The 19,511-nt window shown below is 38.5% G+C and overlaps 1 protein-coding gene across 1 annotated transcript in view; it reads left to right on the top strand.

Annotated features, from left to right (window-relative positions):
- The first annotated feature begins 12 nt into the window (after positions 1-12).
- Ofd1 (OFD1 centriole and centriolar satellite protein) overlaps positions 13-19,511 on the top strand; it is a 41,735-nt gene continuing 22,236 nt past the window's right edge. Inside the window, exons 1-9 of the mRNA XM_028761947.1 lie at positions 13-347; positions 510-608; positions 6,259-6,459; positions 9,559-9,627; positions 9,710-9,740; positions 12,462-12,569; positions 15,180-15,316; positions 15,490-15,663; positions 17,413-17,519. Coding sequence (XP_028617780.1) covers positions 339-347; positions 510-608; positions 6,259-6,459; positions 9,559-9,627; positions 9,710-9,740; positions 12,462-12,569; positions 15,180-15,316; positions 15,490-15,663; positions 17,413-17,519 — 935 coding nt within the window. The 5' untranslated portion in view covers positions 13-338. The remainder of the gene's footprint in view (positions 348-509; positions 609-6,258; positions 6,460-9,558; positions 9,628-9,709; positions 9,741-12,461; positions 12,570-15,179; positions 15,317-15,489; positions 15,664-17,412; positions 17,520-19,511) is intronic.

The following is a 19,511-nucleotide window of genomic DNA, read 5'->3' as shown; positions in this document are numbered from 1 at the left end:
CTTGGCCGGGTCGACGTTGGGCCGGCTGAGCGGGCAGAGGGCGGTGTAGGAGTGAGCTCTGGAGCAGTGAAAACTGTCTACTGAGCGGCCGCTTCTGGTGTTTCCCTAGTGATTTCCGTCTTTATTCAGTCCAGAGTCCCTCCTGGATCACGCCCCCCCACACCCGGAGGAAGTGCGTGTGTTTGATGGAATAATGGGCTGAATGTTCAGCTCTCTTGTTCCTCTAGGTCCCCAGAGACAGAAGCTGGGCTCGGAGTTCAAGGGCTCCCTCTCCTCCTCCGGTCTGTCCCGGGCCAAGGAGTCCGACCCTGGAGGGGCGAGCTCCGGAGGAAACTACGATGGCTCAGGTAGTTCCACCTGCCACTTAACAGGGTTTTTCAGAAAGGACTTTTGTTTATGTTCCTTAAAGCTTTGTTAAGCATCTTAGTGCTTCCAGTGAGGTCACTGGTCTGATTTCTGAAATTCAGATCCCCTTTGCCACTAGGTAACTCATTATTTTCTCTTTTCAGTCCACCATGCCCCACAAGTGTGATGTGTTGAATCAAGATGAACTGCGCAAAAAGCTATACCAGACGTTTAAGGATCGGGGTATACTGGACACCCTTAAGGTATCAGATTTAGGCATGATTGTGGCCTTACTTCCACAGGTGTAACTTTTAACAGCAGGTAGTTCCACGTTTAAATTCATCCAGAGCTCGGCTTTCTAAAATACTGAAATATCGATTGTATTATTGAGTTACAGTCTGAAAATGTTGAGTTTCAGTCATCTTTCTAAAAGAGCATATAATGGATTTATTGAGCTCACATTAAGATAGCACAGAACGTGCATAATGAACACATTGCCATAGAACTAAGCTGCCGTTAGCAATCTTGTTCACTGTCTAGATTTGAGCGTGCTACGTATATGTCATAAAGGGACCTATTGTGAGGACAGGACTGGAGGGGGTAATGGGAAGATGAATGTGCTCAGAGGATCGTGCCATACATGTCTGAGAACGTCCAAATGAAGCTGTCTGTTTGGTGACACTGCATAGAAAATATGGAGGTACTCCTTAACTGTGTAACAGTTTGAGAAATGGAATTAAAAACTATAGTGGAATGGTACCAGGTATATTGTCACACGCCTTTAATCCCATTGGGAAGCAGAGGTAGGCACATCTCTTTTGATTTGGAGGGCAGCTGGGCCAAATAGCCAGTTCCAGGTCAGCCAAGCCGTCCTAGTGATACCCTGTCTCAGTAATAGTAAATACAAATAACATATTTTAGAGTGTGAATATTTTAAATGAATAGCAACTATGTACTGGCACCTCCTAAGTTTGGGTAACAGCAAGGGATGGAGTTAGTTCAATGTGTTTCCTCACGATATATGTTTTAGAATGTATTTTACATATAGAATTGGAAATTAAGGAAAGGTGAGTTTGATTCCTCCCACTCTTAATTGTCTTATTAACTTCATAAAAATTTAAGACTTCTCTGGAAAATACAGAAAAGCAGAAGAGAGAAACATATAACTACAAACTGCTGTAGGTGTGTATATCATTTTAAAATTTAGATTATGTGAGGATCCTTTCCCTGTTTCCTCAAGGTGCTTGACATCCTTATTTTCAGTGACAGGAGATGCATCCTGGTCAGTCAGAGCTCATTTACGTTGGTGCCTCCTATGGAATGCGTAGCTTCTACCCTAATCTCCACCTCATCTATTTGCTGCACCTGTCATTTCCTGCCTAGTATAGAGAACTCCCCTTTCTGAGTAAAAAGCCATGAGCATGCTTTGGCTAGTTTGCAGTGTTGTTCTGCTTCCTTCCTGAGCACTGGGGTGTCAGGCCAGGGTCATTTTGCCTTGAGGTAAGAGCATTTTTAGCAGTGTCCCATATGGCCATGGAAGGATTGTTATTGTATATTTCACAAGCAGTTTGGGGATATTTGTTTCATTGTTGCCCTTAGACCTTTTAGCAAGGTAACACTGAAAAACAATTACTGCTTCAATCATTGTCTGCTTTACTTCTTTGATTGTTGTACTTTTCTGGCTCTCTGGTTTTTTCCATGAGAATAGTTAGAGCGGTAGTATTTTAAGAGTTCTTTCTATAAAAATGACTGCTCTTCTTTTCTGTTTTTGTTGCAGTACTTTCCCCTCCGAGTTCTGCTTTATCTGGCTCTACAAATATTGATGTCTAATATTTATTAGGTCAAGCCAAAGTTTTAACATTTTCATATCATTGGACGTTTACTCACTTGTGTGTGGGTATGCACACGTGTGTTCTGGTTCCTGTGTGTGTAAATGCATATGCGTATGTGTATGTCCCCGTGTAGGCCAGAGGTCTACCTTAGGTATCTGTGAGCCATCCACCTTGTATTTTAAGACAGGGATTCTCTCTCACTGACCTAAGCTCACTGATTTGGCTAGGCTTGATGGTTGTTGAGCTCCAGGTGTCCTGTCTCCACTCCACCCAAGCCCCAGTGCTGGAATTACAAGCACTGACTCTCATGCCTAGCTTTTTTATGTGTATGGTAGGGATTGAACTCAGGATCTCATGTTTGCACAGAAAATATTTTATCAACTGAGCCATCTCTTCAGCTGTCACATTTGAAATGTTAGAAAGGCCTGATCTTTTATGTTGAACTCTAATCCATTTATGATTCTGGATTTAACCACCTGGATTGGATATACTTTACTAATCGTTAATATTGAACAATCTTTGCGTCCTGGGCGTGTCATACTCTAGATTAGACTTGATAGTCCTTCACATCTCAGTTTTATTTGGTCTTGACTAATGGATATCTTTATCTGTACCCTTTTGTGCAAGTCTCGTTTACAGCCTCAGCATGGCTGATTATTCAGTCCATTTGCCCAACTGGATGAAAAGCAGGGCATATTTGATTTTCTCAACCTTAGCTAATTTTTACTTTCTTAGTTCAGTGGTTGATAGGTTAGTTATAATGTAAATTTTATGGAATTTAGTGCTTAATTTATATTCTCCTTTTATTTGAAATGAATTTGTATTTATAGTCAAAATCATTTATGTATAGGTGCTTTTGTTTGCTTTGTGGGTTTTGTCATAATTTTTGAGGTTTTTGAAACAGTGTCTTACTATACTGCCTCAAATTTAGGTGATCCTCCTGCCTCAAACTTCCTAGTGTTAGGATTACAGGCATCTTCTCCTACATCCAACTTAGGTATATATTAAATGAAAGTTGTCAGATCATCTCTTTCTTTATTTTTGGTCTAGTTAAGACCATTTCTAAGATGTGTGTTAAGACTGACAAATTTTTGTCTCATACTTTGAGTTTTTCACCAGCTTTGTGACAATTCTCCTTTCGTGTTATAGTTCTTTAAGATTTTACTTATGTCTACCTGAGTGTGTGCACCTGTGTAGTGTGTGTGCTTACACATGCATGGAGGCCTGAACAGGCTGTCCAATTCCTCATGTTAGCAGGACACCCAGCTGGCTTATTGCACAGGTACTAGGATGGAAACTCTAATCCTCGTGATTATGTAACTCTTAACCACTTTTTTCTTTGAGACAGGGTTTCTGTAGCCCAAACTGACCTGGAACTATGTATAGAGCCAAGGACTACCTTAAACTCCCCAGTTTATTTGAATCACCTGTTATTTGGTGCTGGCAATCAAACCTGAGGTCTTATGCATGAAAGGAAAAATACTCTACTAACTGAGATACATCACTAGCTCTCAAGCTATTTAGGAACGTCATGTATATGGGGGAGGGGGGTGCAGGTTCTCTAATATATGGTGTCGAGGCCAGAAGCTGATGTCAGGTGTCTTCCTCAGTTGCATTTTACCTTATTGTTTTGAGACAGGGTTCCTCATTGAACCTGGAGCTCTCCTCTAATTCAGATGAGCCCCAGGGATCTTCCTGACTTTACCTTCTCAGCCCTGGGATAACAATTATTCACCATATGCCTGATTTTTTTATGTGGGTTCTGGGGATCAAATTCAAGTCTTTATGTTTGTAAGGCAAAGTACTTTACTGACTGAGCTATCTCTTCATCCTGCAAATTTTAGTTTTGAATAGACTTTCCTAGTGCATTGGCTTCTGGAAGCTCTAAGCCAATTTTGTGACTCCTACTAGCAAGTACCCTTTGCTTTTTGTGGTTGTCAGGATGGCAATTCATTTATAATTGCCATTTCAGTTTGGCTTGCTCTTATTTTCCTTTTAGCACACAACACCACTAATTTTTTTCTTTTAAGCAAGATATCATAAATTCTATTAGTTAAGCTGGGACTGACTAGATCATTTCCTCAGTATATTGCAAATATAATTAAGCTATTTCTAAATTTGATTGGTGAAAGATGCTGCACTCTCCCCTTTTCTTCCTTCCTTCTTTTTTGCTTTATTATGTCAGGCTGTGAATGGTAGATAATGCCAAGTGTGTGTATTTTGTTCACTGTAAACTTTTTTTTTAAGTAGAGGCTTTTAGATTATATATGTTCTATCATGATATATATATATATATATAATCATTATTGTTGTGCAGGACTATCTTCTGAGCCAAACTCCTACCATCTTCAGGAATTGAGCTAGACCTGCTTACAAAACATCTTCATAGCTAGGCTTGTTGACTGTTGACATTCCTTCCTAAACATTGGGTGGGAAGGATCATGGGACCCTCTCTAGAGTATCCAGTCACTCCTCCCTAATAGTTGTTTGGAGTTCTACTCTGATTGTACATGCCCCATTTTCAGGTAGGGGCTACAGTATATAGATTGGGGAAGGAGTCATGATGGGTGCAGAATTCATTTGTTGTGGCTGCTTTAAGGGCATCTACACTCCTACACATAATTCCTCATTTCTCTGTAAGCAAACCTAAAAAACTCAGTTGCTCCCCAGAGTGAACTTTAATGCATCATTTGTCCTTGGGACTGTAGAGAGAGGAGTAGATGCTGGTTTTGTCTCCTAGGAGACATTTTAGCAACAGTTATTCTACCATAGTCAAGGAGAACAGAAAGCTAAACTAAAGACCCCTATTGGTGCTTCCTTGTATTAAATAAATTATATTTTGTTTCATACAGAACCTCAAGAATCTAGGCAACTTGCTAAGTTAAGCACAATTGTACATTTCTAAACTATATGCAAAAAACTACTTAAACATTTAGTAGTCTCATTAATTTAGGAGATTTTCTTAACATTCAAATAAATAATCCCGGTGTTGTAACATGAACAAAATTATCTCAGAAGTTTGTATTCCAGTGGCTTGACATATGAATGAATGCCCTATGTGATAGTGCATTCTTTTTTTTATTTTAAAGAATGCCTGTGTGCATGCATGGCTGTGCACATTTCCGTATGTGACAGTCAGAGACAACTTTTTGAGAGTCTGTTCTTTACCTCCATCTCAGATACCAGGTATCAGATGACTCAGGCCATCTGGCTTACCTGGCAGGCGCCTTTATTCTTTGAGCCATCTTGCCAGCCCAAAAGTACATTTTTGATAAGCTTTCTTGGGGCTTCCTTGTTTCCCTTCTGTATGTTATTTCTTTTTTCTTTTCTTTCTTTCTTTTTTTTGTTTTGTTTTTTTCAAGACAGGGTTTCTCTTTATAGCCCTGGCTATCCTAGAACTCACTCTGTAGACCAGGCTGGCCTTGAACTCAGAAATCTGCCTGCCTCTGCCTCCCAAGTGCTGGGATTAAAGGTGTGCACCACCACTGCCCGGCTGTGTTATTTCTTTATTAAGAACTAAATTTTAAGCTGAGTGTGGTGGCTCACACCTTTATTCCTAGCACTTGGGTGGTAGAGACAGGCAGATCTCTGAGTTTGAGGCCAGACTGATCCATCTACAGAGTTCCAGCACAGCCAAGGCTCCACAGAGAAACTCTGTCCTGGGAAACAAACAAACAAACAAACAAACAAATAAAAAAACTAAGTTTTATTTTGATCAGTGTTATACCCAAGAACTGGATTGAGCCAATACTTTCGTAGACTGCTACAATCCACAGTTAGAATGAGGTGGCAGAATTTCCCCTTTGGCTTGATTTCCTGATAACAAGCAGTTGAAATTACTTTTAGAGAAGTCAAGTTATGATCTGTGGACAGTGGTTTTGGGAGCTGGGAAAAGAAAGCTTTTGCCCAAGTCCACTGAGGGGTAAGAGAAATTGTGAAAGAAGTGGTTCCTACCTTCTGCACGTAGATCCAGAGCCATTCTGAAAATTAGAAAATAGCTCAATGAATGGGACAGATCTGTGTATATTTTATTCTGGTGTAATGTAACTCCATTTACCTTTTTTTTCTGTTTTTACACTAGACACAACTCCGAAACCAGCTAATTCATGAATTGATGCATCCAGTATTGACTGGAGAAGTGAAGCCTCCATCCATTTCAGTGGAAGGGAGTGCCCTCCTAATAGGTGCTTCTAACTCGCTGGTGGCAGATCACTTACAAAGATGTGGCTATGAATATTCACTTTCTGTTTTTTTTCCAGAAAGTGGCTTGGCAAAAGAAAAGGTAAAGTCTGGTGGTTTTGAATTTCCTTTTGACAGTTTCTTCCTCTAGTAACTGTGAAGTGCTACATAATTCCCCTGCTTGTCCCTTGACTGGCTAGCTTCATTTCTTGTTCATCTTTGATACCGTTACTGAACAAAACATATTTGTTAGATAACAAATGAGTACCAAATGTGGCTGTTGTCCATGCTTTGGTATTTCAGACTTGTGTAAAATAGTGATGTGTGGAGTAATGTTACATTCCATGAGGTTTAAATTAGACTGGTAACTGCCACTTCCATAATGTTCACTGTGAAACTGATACTGTGCTAGGTACACTGCAGGTAGCACGTGTTCCAAATGAAGACTCAGACTGTAGACAGATGAAGTGATTTTGATTTACACACACTGAGTAGCTTCTAAATAGTATTACAGGGCAGAATATTTTGATTACTAACATGTGTTCCTTTTAGATTGCTGCAGATATTCCTCTGCTTTATAGATACATCAGAGAAGTGCAAAATGCATAATTTAAGAAAATCTATAAAGTTTCCAACTATAAAAAGCACATGTCTTATAGTTTAATCACTGATGATTTTAACTAGTTCTCATCACCACTGAACATAATAATCCCTTTTATTAATTTAAGGTCATATTTAACACATATTCTCAGTACTTGTATATTATCTAAGATAGAATTTTGATTTTGGAACAGTTTTAGGTTTGTAGTAGAATTGAGTGTGATTTTCATAATACTCTCCTCCCCCCATGTAGAGTCCCACACTGTCAATATGCCACATCTAGGGATATATTGGCTGCAGTCAACTATCCCAAATTAACACGTAATTGTCAATCAAGTCTATCTTTTACCATAGGGTTCATTCCTGGTGTTTTCTGTGTGTGTGTGTTGTTTATAATTATCCAAAAGTTTGAAGAAATAATGAACAATATTGTTACTCTAAAGAAAGATTGAACTTTGAATATGGTGTATTTTATTAACAACTGTATTCAGCTTGACAGCATAAATAATTTATTTCTTAAACTAGGCATGGGGGCACACATGTGTAATCTCAACACTAGACAACACACGACAATACCAAATTTTAGGTCAGCTTGGTGAGTACTAGGCCAACCAGATATACATAATATGACACTGTCTTAAAGCAATAATTCATTTTTAGCTCATCTTCTTTCTAACGATATGTTTTATAATTTTCTTTACTGTGTAATGGTTATATAATTATAGTAATAATTAAACCAGTTCATATCATCAGTAGTTTCTAATAACATAAATGCCAACCAGATTTTTTTTTTTAAGAAGTCAGGTATAAGGAGGTTTATTGGGAGAAGAGAGAGGGGTGAGGACCTGCAGACTGGGTAGAGGCAAGCAGACAAGAGCAGAGCAGTGAGGGCAGAGAAGGGAAGAGGGGGGCCAGAGAACAGAAAACACTGGGATTTTTTTCCAAAGATTTATTTTATACATGTGAATACACTGTCTTCAGACACACCAGAAGAGGGCATAGGATCCTATTACAAATGGTTGTGATCCACCATGTGATTGCTGGGAATTGAACTCAGGACCTTTAGGAGAGCAGTCAATGTTCTTAACAGCTGAGCCATCTCTCCAGCCCCAGAACCTTTTCTTTAAAGGGAAATCACTTGAAAGTACATTATATTAGTGTTCTAAGGGTAGTTCTAGTACATAATACATACTATAGCAGAAATACATATATTAAGAATAGCTGTGTGATTAAAAATACTTTGGGCACACAGTAGTTATTAGTCATAAAAATAATAAAACCTGGAGTTTATTTACATTTTTATTTATTTATTTTTAAAGATTTATCTATTCATTTAGGTATGAGTGCTCTGTCTACATGTACACTTGCATGCCAGAAGAGGGCATCAGATCCCTTTTACAGATGGCCATGAGCTACCATATGGTTGCTGGGAATTGAATTCAGAACCTCTGAAACAGCATCCAGTGTATTCTTAACATCTGAGCCATCTCACCAGCCCTTATTTACATTTTTAAATAACTGTAAGGATTCTGAAATTCATTCATATAGCCACTTGTTCACCAGATCTTTGAGTGTTATCTGTAAGGCATTAACCATTTCTTTCATTCCTATTAGTATTTGGAGGTTAATTACTTCATTTAAGATATTTTATCTGGCCGGGCGGTGGTGGCGCACACCTGTAATCCCAGCACTTGGGAGGCAGAGGCAGGCGGATTTCTGAGTTTGAGGCCAGCCTGGTCTACAGAGTGAGTTCCAGGACAGCCAGGGCTACACAGAGAAACCCTGTCTCAAAAAACCAAAAAAAAAAAAGATACTTTATCTGGACAGGCAAGATCACTTAGTAGATAAAGGTACTTGTTATGAAGGTTTGATGGCTTGAGTTGGGAGTCCCAGGACCCATATGGTGGAAGGATTGAACTAATTTCCTACAAATTGTCCTATGATCTCCACATATATACCATAGCATGTTCATGCCCTAACACACATATATACACTAAATAAATGTATTTAAAAAGTAACCAGTTATTTGATCTTTTGACCTCAATATATTTATTGGAATTTGTTAACAACATAAAAACTTTATTTTTACATTATTGGGTTAACTGTAATATTATTTTAAATCTGAAATGAGTCTTAATTTTGTATTCAGTAACATCTTAATCATTTAAACTTGTCCACAAGTTTGGCTTCTGTGTTAGGATTTCCATTACTGTGAAGAGACAGTATGACCAAGGCAACTCTTATAAACTACAACATTTAATCAGGGGCTGGATCACAGTTTCAGAGGTTCAGTCCTATACTGTCATGGCAGGGAGCATGGCAACATGCAGGCAGACATAAGTGCAGGAGAAGGAGCTGAGAGTCCTATATTTTGATCTGAAGGCAGCCAGGAGGGGACTTTCTTCAGCAAGAAGCTCTTTTCTTCCCTGGGCAAAGTAAACCCAAAGGACCTCAAAGCCTACCCCCTTAGTGAGAAACTTTCTCCAGCAAGGCCACATCTACTCCAACAAGGCCACAACTCCTGCTAGTGTCACTTCCCATGGGTCAAGCATAGTCAAACCACCACAGCTACTTAATCTTTCTTTTTTTTTTTCTCTATAAGATATTTACTATGCAGGATCTACTACAACTCATTCGGATTAACCCCTCATCTAGTCTCTATAAATCATTGGTAAGATTGTTTTTATGATCTACTTTGATTTGCTACTTTTATAAATGAGCAATTAATAAAGGTAAATATTTTCTTTTAACAGATTTCAGGATTTGATAAAGAAAACCAAAAAGGTAGGAGGCTTCATCTTTGTGGAGAATAACAAGATCTTCATATGTGCTGCTGCTTATAAAAATGGGAAGCTGGTGGTTATCAGGAGAAGAAGAGGAAACTTAATTAGAATGAAAATAATAAGCAACCATTCATATTATTTTGATAAAAATGGGTTATTCCTCCCTCATTTCTTTCTTTTTAGTAAGTCTTAGATATTCAAGGAAGGACATTGCAAACGGTAATCAAGAGCCTAGCAAATGAAAATGTTGTTTACAGAATACCCACTGTTTAGAACAGTTATAAAATATCTCCCTTCACTGAAAACACAAACTAGTAGCATGAGCTGACTATCTTTATATATTAGATATCCCCCTCAAATGGAATTCATGAAGCGGTAAATGTATTAATAATTTCTTTAAAATATCAGTGCTTTTTTATAAATTAACTTTTTATACTTTCTTGATAAATTGCCTCAATCCCTGGCCTTGATAATGGCCTTTCATATAGTATTATTGTTACTATGGTTGCCAGACTGTATTTTAGACTTGGTAATAGGCTTTGTGTCTTAAACATACACTGTCAACTTAGCTGTCAGTGATAGTTCATCCATTGTTCTTTTTAAGTAGCCTGTGACATGATGTTGTGGTCCTTTTATGTTTGGATTTTTGCCTTGCCATCCCTGCTAGGATGTTAATAAATTGGAATGTAATGAGCAAACATTTGCATGTTTACTTTCAACCAGCCGTTAGTCTTTGACTTAATTGCCAGGTCTCTTGGAAGTAATGTTTGCAGTGGGTAAGTAAATTGGCTTACAAGATATTCTAGGCTTCCTGCAACAGAGATCATCCCCATTGAATTTCATTATGGCAAGTGACCCTACATTCCACAGTGAAACAGCTTCCAAAGGCTAAAACTGGATCAGTTTGTACAACAAAATTAAGTGTTGTGGAGTCTGAATACAAATAAATTATTATTCAAAGTAAAAAGATGACTATCTTTTATTCCATTCTGCTAAGTAAATGAATAGACGAGACCCTACATTCTGAACTCTAAGACAGTATGCTAGTTAGTATAACTCTGGTTTTATGGGAATGCCTATCTCTACTGTCTCATGTGGTGGCAACTAAGGTCATGTGATACTTGAAATGGGGCTACTTACTCTGACTGAACAGTGAACTTGATTTTAGTTGAATTTAAATTCAGTTACCCACATGGCTGCCATACTGGAAAGCACTGGTCTAAACTATGCCACTAATAGCTGTTGCCAAAACATTGAAAAGGAAATTTAGAGCTTGAAGCAATATTTAGGAGTAATCCATTTTATTATAGATATTTATATTATTCTTAAAAGATGATTGCCCATGTTTCCATAATCTACTTAAGTGCTTCTGGTTCAAAACACATCTGACTAACACCTGCTACAAGCTTACTATGATAACATTTCTGGAATTTGGAGAAACTGAGAGCAAGTGTGTTAAGCATCCAAGTACCAAAATTGGGTAGAGCTCTTTGGCTAACCATTAACCTTTTCTTAATTTTGGCAAAAATCAGTACAAGGAGAACTACAATTCAAATTTAGGAGATTACATGATCCATGGATGGAATATAGACTGTGGCCAAACTGTTACTGTAATGTTCTCCCTTGGCCTTGGAGAGTGCCAAGCTTCTTAACTTTGAAAGTTAGTGGAGCCTAACAGTCGAATAGGACTGTATTGTGTGTGATAGTTATTTGCATGGTAGGACCTAGTAATAATTGTGAAATTGTAGTCAAATCTATAGGTAGTAGATAGTAAGAGCCAACTTTCTCACTGTTAGAATGGGAATTTGGGCCATTGAGATGGGTCAGCATATAAAGGTACCTGTTGCCAGTCCTGACTTAAGTGAGTTCCATCCTCAGGAGCTACATGGTGAAAGGAGAGAACTGACTCCCATTATGATTGAGAGTTTAGGTAGATAGTGTGTGGTTTTTAGATAAGGGAGTAATGTGTTTGTAAGGGGAAGTTAAAGGAAGCTACAGTTGTGGGAGTAGTTTTAAAATCTTTCGTAGAAAGGGATAAAAGATTGTACTGTGGCTGATGAAGCAGGAGTCCTTTCAACTTGTTTAGATCATTTTTAAAGAATATATTTAAGTTCCTATTGAAGGAGATTCAGTTGTTGCTTGCTTTTTGCTATAAGAAGCAATAAGTGTGTATCACACATACTTTGTGCCCTTAATTAAAGGTAGTACAGCAGTGTAAACTGGAAATGACTAGGTTCAAATATGGGGACCTTAACAAATTGCTCTCCTAGAGTCCCATGTCAGCACTTGACATTATCAGTGATTTAATCTTAACAGTGTTATGCGGGTAATGTGGGCTCTCTTTTATGTTATTAATTTGCATTTATTTATGGGTTTTATGTATTTGTTTAACATTTAAAAGGTATTCATGTTTTTTTCCATTTCAATTTTCTTCCTTTGAACTTTGTCCATGTCTTTTCCTATTTTTTAATTGATTTGAAGAGTTTTTTGACATTACAATGAGACTTCTCTGTCTTTCCTGATATATCATTTGTCTTTTGAGTTGTAAATTTATATATTTTTTGTGGTTCTAGCAATCTCTATTTCTTTTAAGGTTTAATCATGCTTGGAAAGACCTTCCTTGGTAATCAAATGATAATGCTATAAATCAAGACTCATGAACAGCAGTAAAGAAATGGTCAAATAATATTCTGAAACAAGACTATGTATGTTACCCTTTTAGGTTTTCTTATGAGTTTCTTGAAGGAGTTGGCAGAATATCATCAAGCTAAAGAGAGCTGTGATATGGAAACTCAGACAAGCACCACATTTCCTACCCAAGTGTCCCTCGGTAATTATAAACTTCTTACTTCAATTCTGCTAGCTAGCTCATTATTATTTTTGTTTTTGCCTGATTATTTTTCAAACAGGCTCACTATTTAGCGCTGGCTGGATCTGAATTCACTGTATAGATGTAACTGGCCTCAAACTATTGCTTGTCTTGCTTCTGCCTCTTCTGAATGCTGGTATATACAGATGTGTACTACCTCACTTGGCCTTGTTTTGTTTTTTGAGGAGGAAAATTATCATACTATATGAATTTTTTCCTTGATCTGGAAAAATGCTGCATGTATGTAGGTGACAAATTCATTTTTTCTGGAAGTGTGTTGCTAGAGGGACTAGGAATTGCTTTCTACTCTTATAATCTATCCTTCTGAATGCCAGGGCTACGCTGGCCAGTCATATAGGGATCCCAAGACCCAGGTTCTTCCTTACTTTAGCCTCTCTCAACAGGAAATTCTTGTCTTCTCTGACTATGTTTTGAGCCATTAAATTAGTATATTTTTTGGTCAGTGTTCTGTTGCTGTGAAAAAAATGTATTTTAGTTGGGGCTTGCAGTTTCAGAGGTTTAGTCCATTGTCATCATGGTGGAACATGGTAGCATACAGGCAGATACAGTGCTTGAGTAGTTGAGAGTTCTACATTAAGTTCTGCAGGCAGTAGGAAGGGAGAGCTCCTGGACCTGGCTTGAGTTTTTGAAACCACAAACCCCATCCTCAGTGACATACTTCTTCCAACAGGGCCATGCCTCCTAATACTTTCATAGTGCTACTCCCTGGTTACTAAGCATTCAAATATATGAACCCGTGGTAGGGGGTGGGGTATTTTTATTCAAACCACCACAGGATGTTACAAACTATTTGCAAAGTGTTAGAGAAGTCATTGTCCCATCATTTCACTGTATAGTTGAAACAAAGGTCCTCAGCAGGGAGAACAACTTGGAAAGCCCTATCTGAGTAGAGTCTAAGGCCTAGAGATTTTGCACTCTATACCTTTCTATAGTATCTTCCTACCTTTGTTGGCTAGTTTTTATTGTCAACTTGACACAGCTAGAGTTGCCTTAGAAGAATACCCTCAATTGAACAATTGCCCTCATCAGATTGGGCTATGGGTATGTCTGTGGGAAATTACTTTGTAAAATGTGGGAGGGCCTGGCCCACTGGGCAGCACCATCCTTAGGTAGGAGTCCTCTTCTATATATAAAATTTAGTATGAGCCAAGGAACAAGGCAGTAAGCTTTCCTCTGTGTTTCTGCTTGTATTTCTGTCTGACTTCCCTTAGTAATGGAGTATAAGCTGAAAATACAAACCCTTTTCTTCCCTAGTTGCTTTTGATCATGGTGCTTGTCGTTGCAACAGAAAGCAAAGGAGTTGGTTTTTATTTTGGTTTTATGTCAAAAAGAGATACTGATGTGCTTAATCAACTTTTTGGTTCATCCTTAGTGCTTTTCTTTAACTTAGAGGAAGATAAGGAATCCATCATTTACAAAGTTATATTCTCTAACTAGGTCCTTAAGTATAGTTTTAATACCATTAGCAAAATATGTATGTGTTCATTGCAAATGAGAGCTTTCCAGTAATACAAAGCACATAGAAAAATTCAAATTTCCTAGTGGCTACATTTAAAAAGATGGAAAGAAACAGGTGAAATTTATTTTAATTATTTAACTTGAAACATTCAAGATATTTCAGCCAGCAGATAGTATAAAAATATTAGTGAGATATTTCACATCCATTTTTATGGCAATTCTTGGAGATCTAGTGTGTTGTTTTCACTCAGAGCACAACGATACTCCGATTGATCTCATTTCAAATACTCAGTGACACCATGTGGCTAGAAAGTACTGTGTCAGACTGTGTGCTTAAGGGTCATTTGGAAAATAAGTGAAGTGGCTGGAAAAACATGGCCACAATTGTGCCTGCCACAGGCACTCAATGTTTTAATCTACTCCTGCTATCCCTTTATTTCTGTGTATGCTCTTATGGTGATTTGTGTGTGTGTGTGCGTGCGTGCGTGTGTGTGCATGCGATTGTACTCCATGTTCAGGTTTATTCTCTGCTTCATAGTTGGTTTGGCTCTCTGATTGGTTTAAGGGCTAAGGGCCTCCTGGAAAAAGATCTGGTATGAGAAAGGCAGCAGGGTCTCAACTTGAGCCTGGTTGTGCTATACTTGCTTAACCCTCTAGAAGTCACTCAAACTCTATAACCATTTATTCCTTATCTGTAGAAGGCAAGAGTTAAAGTACATAGGTTTTATACTTTCAAAGTTCTCATTTGAATGTATGTCAAATTTAATTCAACTCCAATTCAAGCTTTCAACACTTAAAAACTGAGAAGAGATTGATTTGTACTTGTCCCCCCTCCAATTTGTTATCAACATTTCCAAACATGCAGTACAGTTGAAACAATATTACAGTGACTATTTGCCTACATAGATGCTACTGTGAAATTTGCATTATACTTGTTCATCACTTACCTGTCTGCTTATCTCAGGTTTTGAATATATTTCAAAGTAGGTAGCAGACATCTCTACACTTCCCTTTTAGTCTGCTTTGGGCCTCTTGCATAGCTTACTGAGATGATTTTATATTTCTAATTGGCTGTGTTATTTTTTTTAATAGCCGAGAAGTTTCAGCTTATCGACGATCAATTTGCAGATGCTTTTCCTCACCGTCCCAAGCTAGAATCTTTAGAGACAAAGTTAAACGAGTATAAGAAAGAAATACAACACCAGCTCCAGGTAGAAATGTGTCAGAAGGTAAGCTGTAGTCCTTGTTGCTGTTGATGACAGCCAGGCCCACTTAACTTCTACTGGCTTAACCTTGGCTATGTGGGGGCCGTCTAGAGCCTTTTATTGAGGAATGGAGTGAATGAAGAGTGAATTTATACTGTTTTAAGGAACTATTTTTAGTCTTTGTGCTCAATTCATAGATGAAGTATTTTAAAGAAACTGAAATAACAAAAGTTAAGATGGAAGAGAAAAGAAAGTATGAAAAGGAATTGGCTGACTACCGGAATGAATTTGAAAGAACTTGTCAAGCAAAAACTGAAGCCCTCATGTCTCAGGAAAAGAACATCCTGGAAAGAATACAAAAGCACCGAGAGGTAATATGTGGGTGTAATTTACTAGGTGTCTTGTGTTCTGCTGCTGTTAGTAGCTTTGTGGAAGATCTAGAAAGGACAGGGGAGGGAACACAGCCACTCAGACCCTACTCCTGGGTCACGTGTTCTGACGAACTCATGGAGACTTTGCTCAGTAGTGGTCAAAAAGAAGAACTGGGGTGAATGTTCATACTGATTGGGAGACACTCAGCAAACAGGCTCAGTCTTGTCAGGCAAATTGGAGAGGGATTTAAGGAAAGGCTTGGAGGTAAATAGTTTCTATGGGTGAGGGGGAGTAGCTCTTTAAAGCAGAGAGGATGTTAACATTGTAATACCCAGCTGACGCAATAGCCAGGAAGTGGCATAGCAAACCATGTGCTTGGACAATAGGTTTCTGTTCTGTCTCTGGGGACGATGGATCATTTATGACCACTTGCCCACCCCTTTCTGTGTAAGTGGGAAGATAGAAGTGATGGAGGAATGTTGTTTTGCTAATCTTAATTTGACCTGAGAAAGGCAGCCTCAGGAATTAAAGACCTTGGTGCTCTGCTAGGGAATGAAGAGAGCAAAGAGAAGCAGGTAAGAACTTGAGTGGCCCCTATCCTGAAGGAAATGAAGAGATACATGGCAGTCTCAGAATGACCCAGGAGTAGGGTCTGAGTGGCTGTGTTCAGAGTTGCCTCTTTGTTTGCTAAGACAAAGTCTTCAGTCAAACAGGACTTGCACCACTGTTTTCAGTGTTCATCCAGAGCAGTTGTTAGAAAATGTTCAAAATAGGAGTGCTTCCCCTTAGAGTTCACCCTTACTGACGCTTTTCAATAAGACCTGTTATCCAGCATGATATAGGACCACTGTACTATGTATCTAGTGTATCTGGGAAACTATTTTCATCTATGAAAATGGCATGGATGTTTAAGATAGTGGGTTATGTTTAGACTAACAACTTTATTTTCAGCATAGGTGACTGACTGCCCAGATCCCCATTTAGTTAATACTGAAAGTATTAAAGATTCTCATCCTTTTTGACTATACCATGTCTTTGGATGCTTGTCCACATCTCTCCCTGATAAGCTTGTGCTGTTCTTCAGAGACCTAGCTTGATGTCATCTCAGTGGCTTCTTCCCCAGTTCACTGAGTGACTCATACATGCATTGTTCTTGCATGTGGTCTTTGTACACTTCAGGCATGAAATCGTTAAATCCTGGCATGATCATTTCTCTCTCCCTAAACCAAATTGTGAGCTCTTTAAAGATGAGGAGCTTTTTCGCTCCTGGTGGTGTTTGTTCACTGATGGGATGGCCCATTCACTTGGGAGTTCACCCGAGGCTGTAACTGGAGTCAGAATGATCTCTACAAACATTTAGGTACCATCATCAATCACCAAGGAGGTTATCTTCTTTGGGAATTTTATTACTGGATATACATATTTAACATTTTTCTTGCTGTACTTACCAAATTTTTGAGTAAGGGAATACGAGGGATGCTAAAGAGCTAGATTCTATATTCCTAACAATGGCAATGTACTTTACCATCCATTGAGGGACTAATGGTTTTTTGTGTACAGGAAGTACATTTTTGTGCAACTACAATATAACTTTAAAAACAAATCTTCATTGAAATCTCTTCAAGGAGAAGTTGTTAACTTAAGTATCTGTAGCTTTCATTGTGTTCTAGAATAAGGAAACAATGTCTGAGTTCCAGTGTTTTATTTAATTTTGCTTGCTTGCTAAAAGTAAATGTTTTCCTATGCAGATTGAAACAAGAGAAATTTATGCTCAAAGACAGCTTCTACTAAATGATATAGATTTGCTTAGAGGTAGAGAAGCAGAGCTGAAGGAACGAATCGAAGCTTTTGAATTGTGAGTATTAATATGTGTTCTTTTTGGACATGAAAAAGTTACACTAAGTATTATCTCTAAATTTTCTAGCCTTTTCTAAAAGATCGTGTGTGTGTGTGTGTGTGTGTGATGTCTGCAAGGGTATATGCAGGTGCACTTACACGTGTGTGTCTAAGGTCAGAGGTCAACATGAGGTGGTTTTCTTTATCATTCATCACCATATTTTTTTCAGTGTCTTTCATTGGTTGGCCTGAAGCTCAGTGGTTGACAGCAAGCTTTGGGCATCCGAGTGTGTCTGTCGTCTCCCATACCATGCCTGGCTTTTATCTAGGTACTGGGGATCTGAATGTGGGTCCTTGTGCTTTCACAGCAAGCACTTTATATACTGTTATCTCCCCAGCCAAATAAAAGCCTAGTATGGTAGTGCATGTTTGGAATACCAGCACTTTGCAAAGGTGAGACAGGATGATTTCCATGAGTTCGAGACCAGCTTAAGCTCCATGGTGAGTTCTAGGTCAGCCTGGATATTTGAACCAGGTGTTTAGACCTGCTATTGTACTGAAAACGAAATAGAATAGTCCAACTTGACTTGTCATGGATGGAGCTATTTCTCATGGTGTTAATACCCTGCCTAAAAATAAAACAAAATTGCCAGGAGAGTTCCTGACTCTGAAGGTAATATCAACTGATTTAGAAGGTATAACTTGGGGTTTTTCCTTGTAAAGTACTAGATAATTAGTTGGAAATCATGGTGAAATATTTCTGTCAGACTGCCCTGAGGCTGGACAACTTGGATATTCTCCTAATGTTTCTATAGATCATGTGCTTTGCTCCTACCTTAGTTATCAGACCTGATAGATAGGCTCATGTATGTAGCTGAACTCCAGGCATCCTGGCCTACTCCATTTACCTACTTTGTACTCCAGTAAGGAACTCTGTGCTAACCTGGCTCATCTGGTATGGGACCATTTCTCATGTTGGCGGCAAGGGTGCTCATTAATGTTTCCTAAGTGCTCAGAATACTTCATCCTTCAGTTCTTACCTGGGACTGCTAGCAAGCTCACAATCTTTTTTCTTTTCTTTTTCTTTTTTTTCTTTTTCTTTTTTTAGTTTTCGAGACAGGGTTTCTCTGTATAGCCCTGGCTGTCCTCGAACTCACTCTGTAGACCAGGCTGGCCTCGAACTCAGAAATCCACCTGCCTCTGCCTCCCAAGTGCTGGGATTACAGGCGTGCACCACCACCGCCCACAATCTTTTTTCTCAATTAGAATTTGCTATTAGCATTCATATGTTCTTTAGAAGTCTTAATACATTAAAGAAGTTGTTGCTGTCTTTATTGGTGTTGTTTTCTCACTTCTGTATGCTCAGTTCATTTGATTTCTTTTCTACTTTACTTTTTATATCCACTTCTGCTCTCTCTTCCTTCTAAGCATCCAGGTAAATTAAGTGTATTTTTCCTGCTCCATGCCTTTCCAGTTTAGCCAGCAGAGGGTGCTGGTGCCGACACCTGGAGCTTTTGCTTAGTTCTTGAACCAGTGAGCTTTAGGTAGTGGTTCTCAGAACGGCTTGTTCTCTGCAGTACCTGGGAGGTAGAGAACTGCTAGTACTACTCATTTAAATGTCTCACTAGGAAGACCTTGTGGGGGTCAGTGTAGAGCAAGAATATGACTTCTCCCTCCCTTCTTCCTTTCTTCTCTCCCTCTCTTCTTAATTCCCTTCTGTCATCCCCCCTTTTCAGTATTTAATCAATAGAATATTAAATGTTGAAAGCAGGTCTTAAGCCTTTAGTATCTATGGGCTAGTGAATTAGATCCAGCAGTTGTAAACAGTATTACAGAACAAACAGTTATGCGTGTAAGCTAACTTTTGTTTGTGCTTTTATATTATTCTTTACTTTTAAATTGATTATGGCCACTTACCATCTATAGCCAGATTTTTGCTATGTTTAGGTTTCTTTTTTGTTTTGGTTTAGTTTTTTTTTGCTTTGTTGTTGCTTTTTGATTTTTTTGAGAT

This window comes from Grammomys surdaster, unplaced genomic scaffold (genome assembly GCF_004785775.1).
Source record: "Grammomys surdaster isolate TR1022 unplaced genomic scaffold, NIH_TR_1.0 131, whole genome shotgun sequence".
Classification (NCBI taxonomy): Eukaryota; Metazoa; Chordata; class Mammalia; order Rodentia; family Muridae; genus Grammomys; species Grammomys surdaster.
This window is presented reverse-complemented; position numbering and strand designations above follow the sequence as displayed.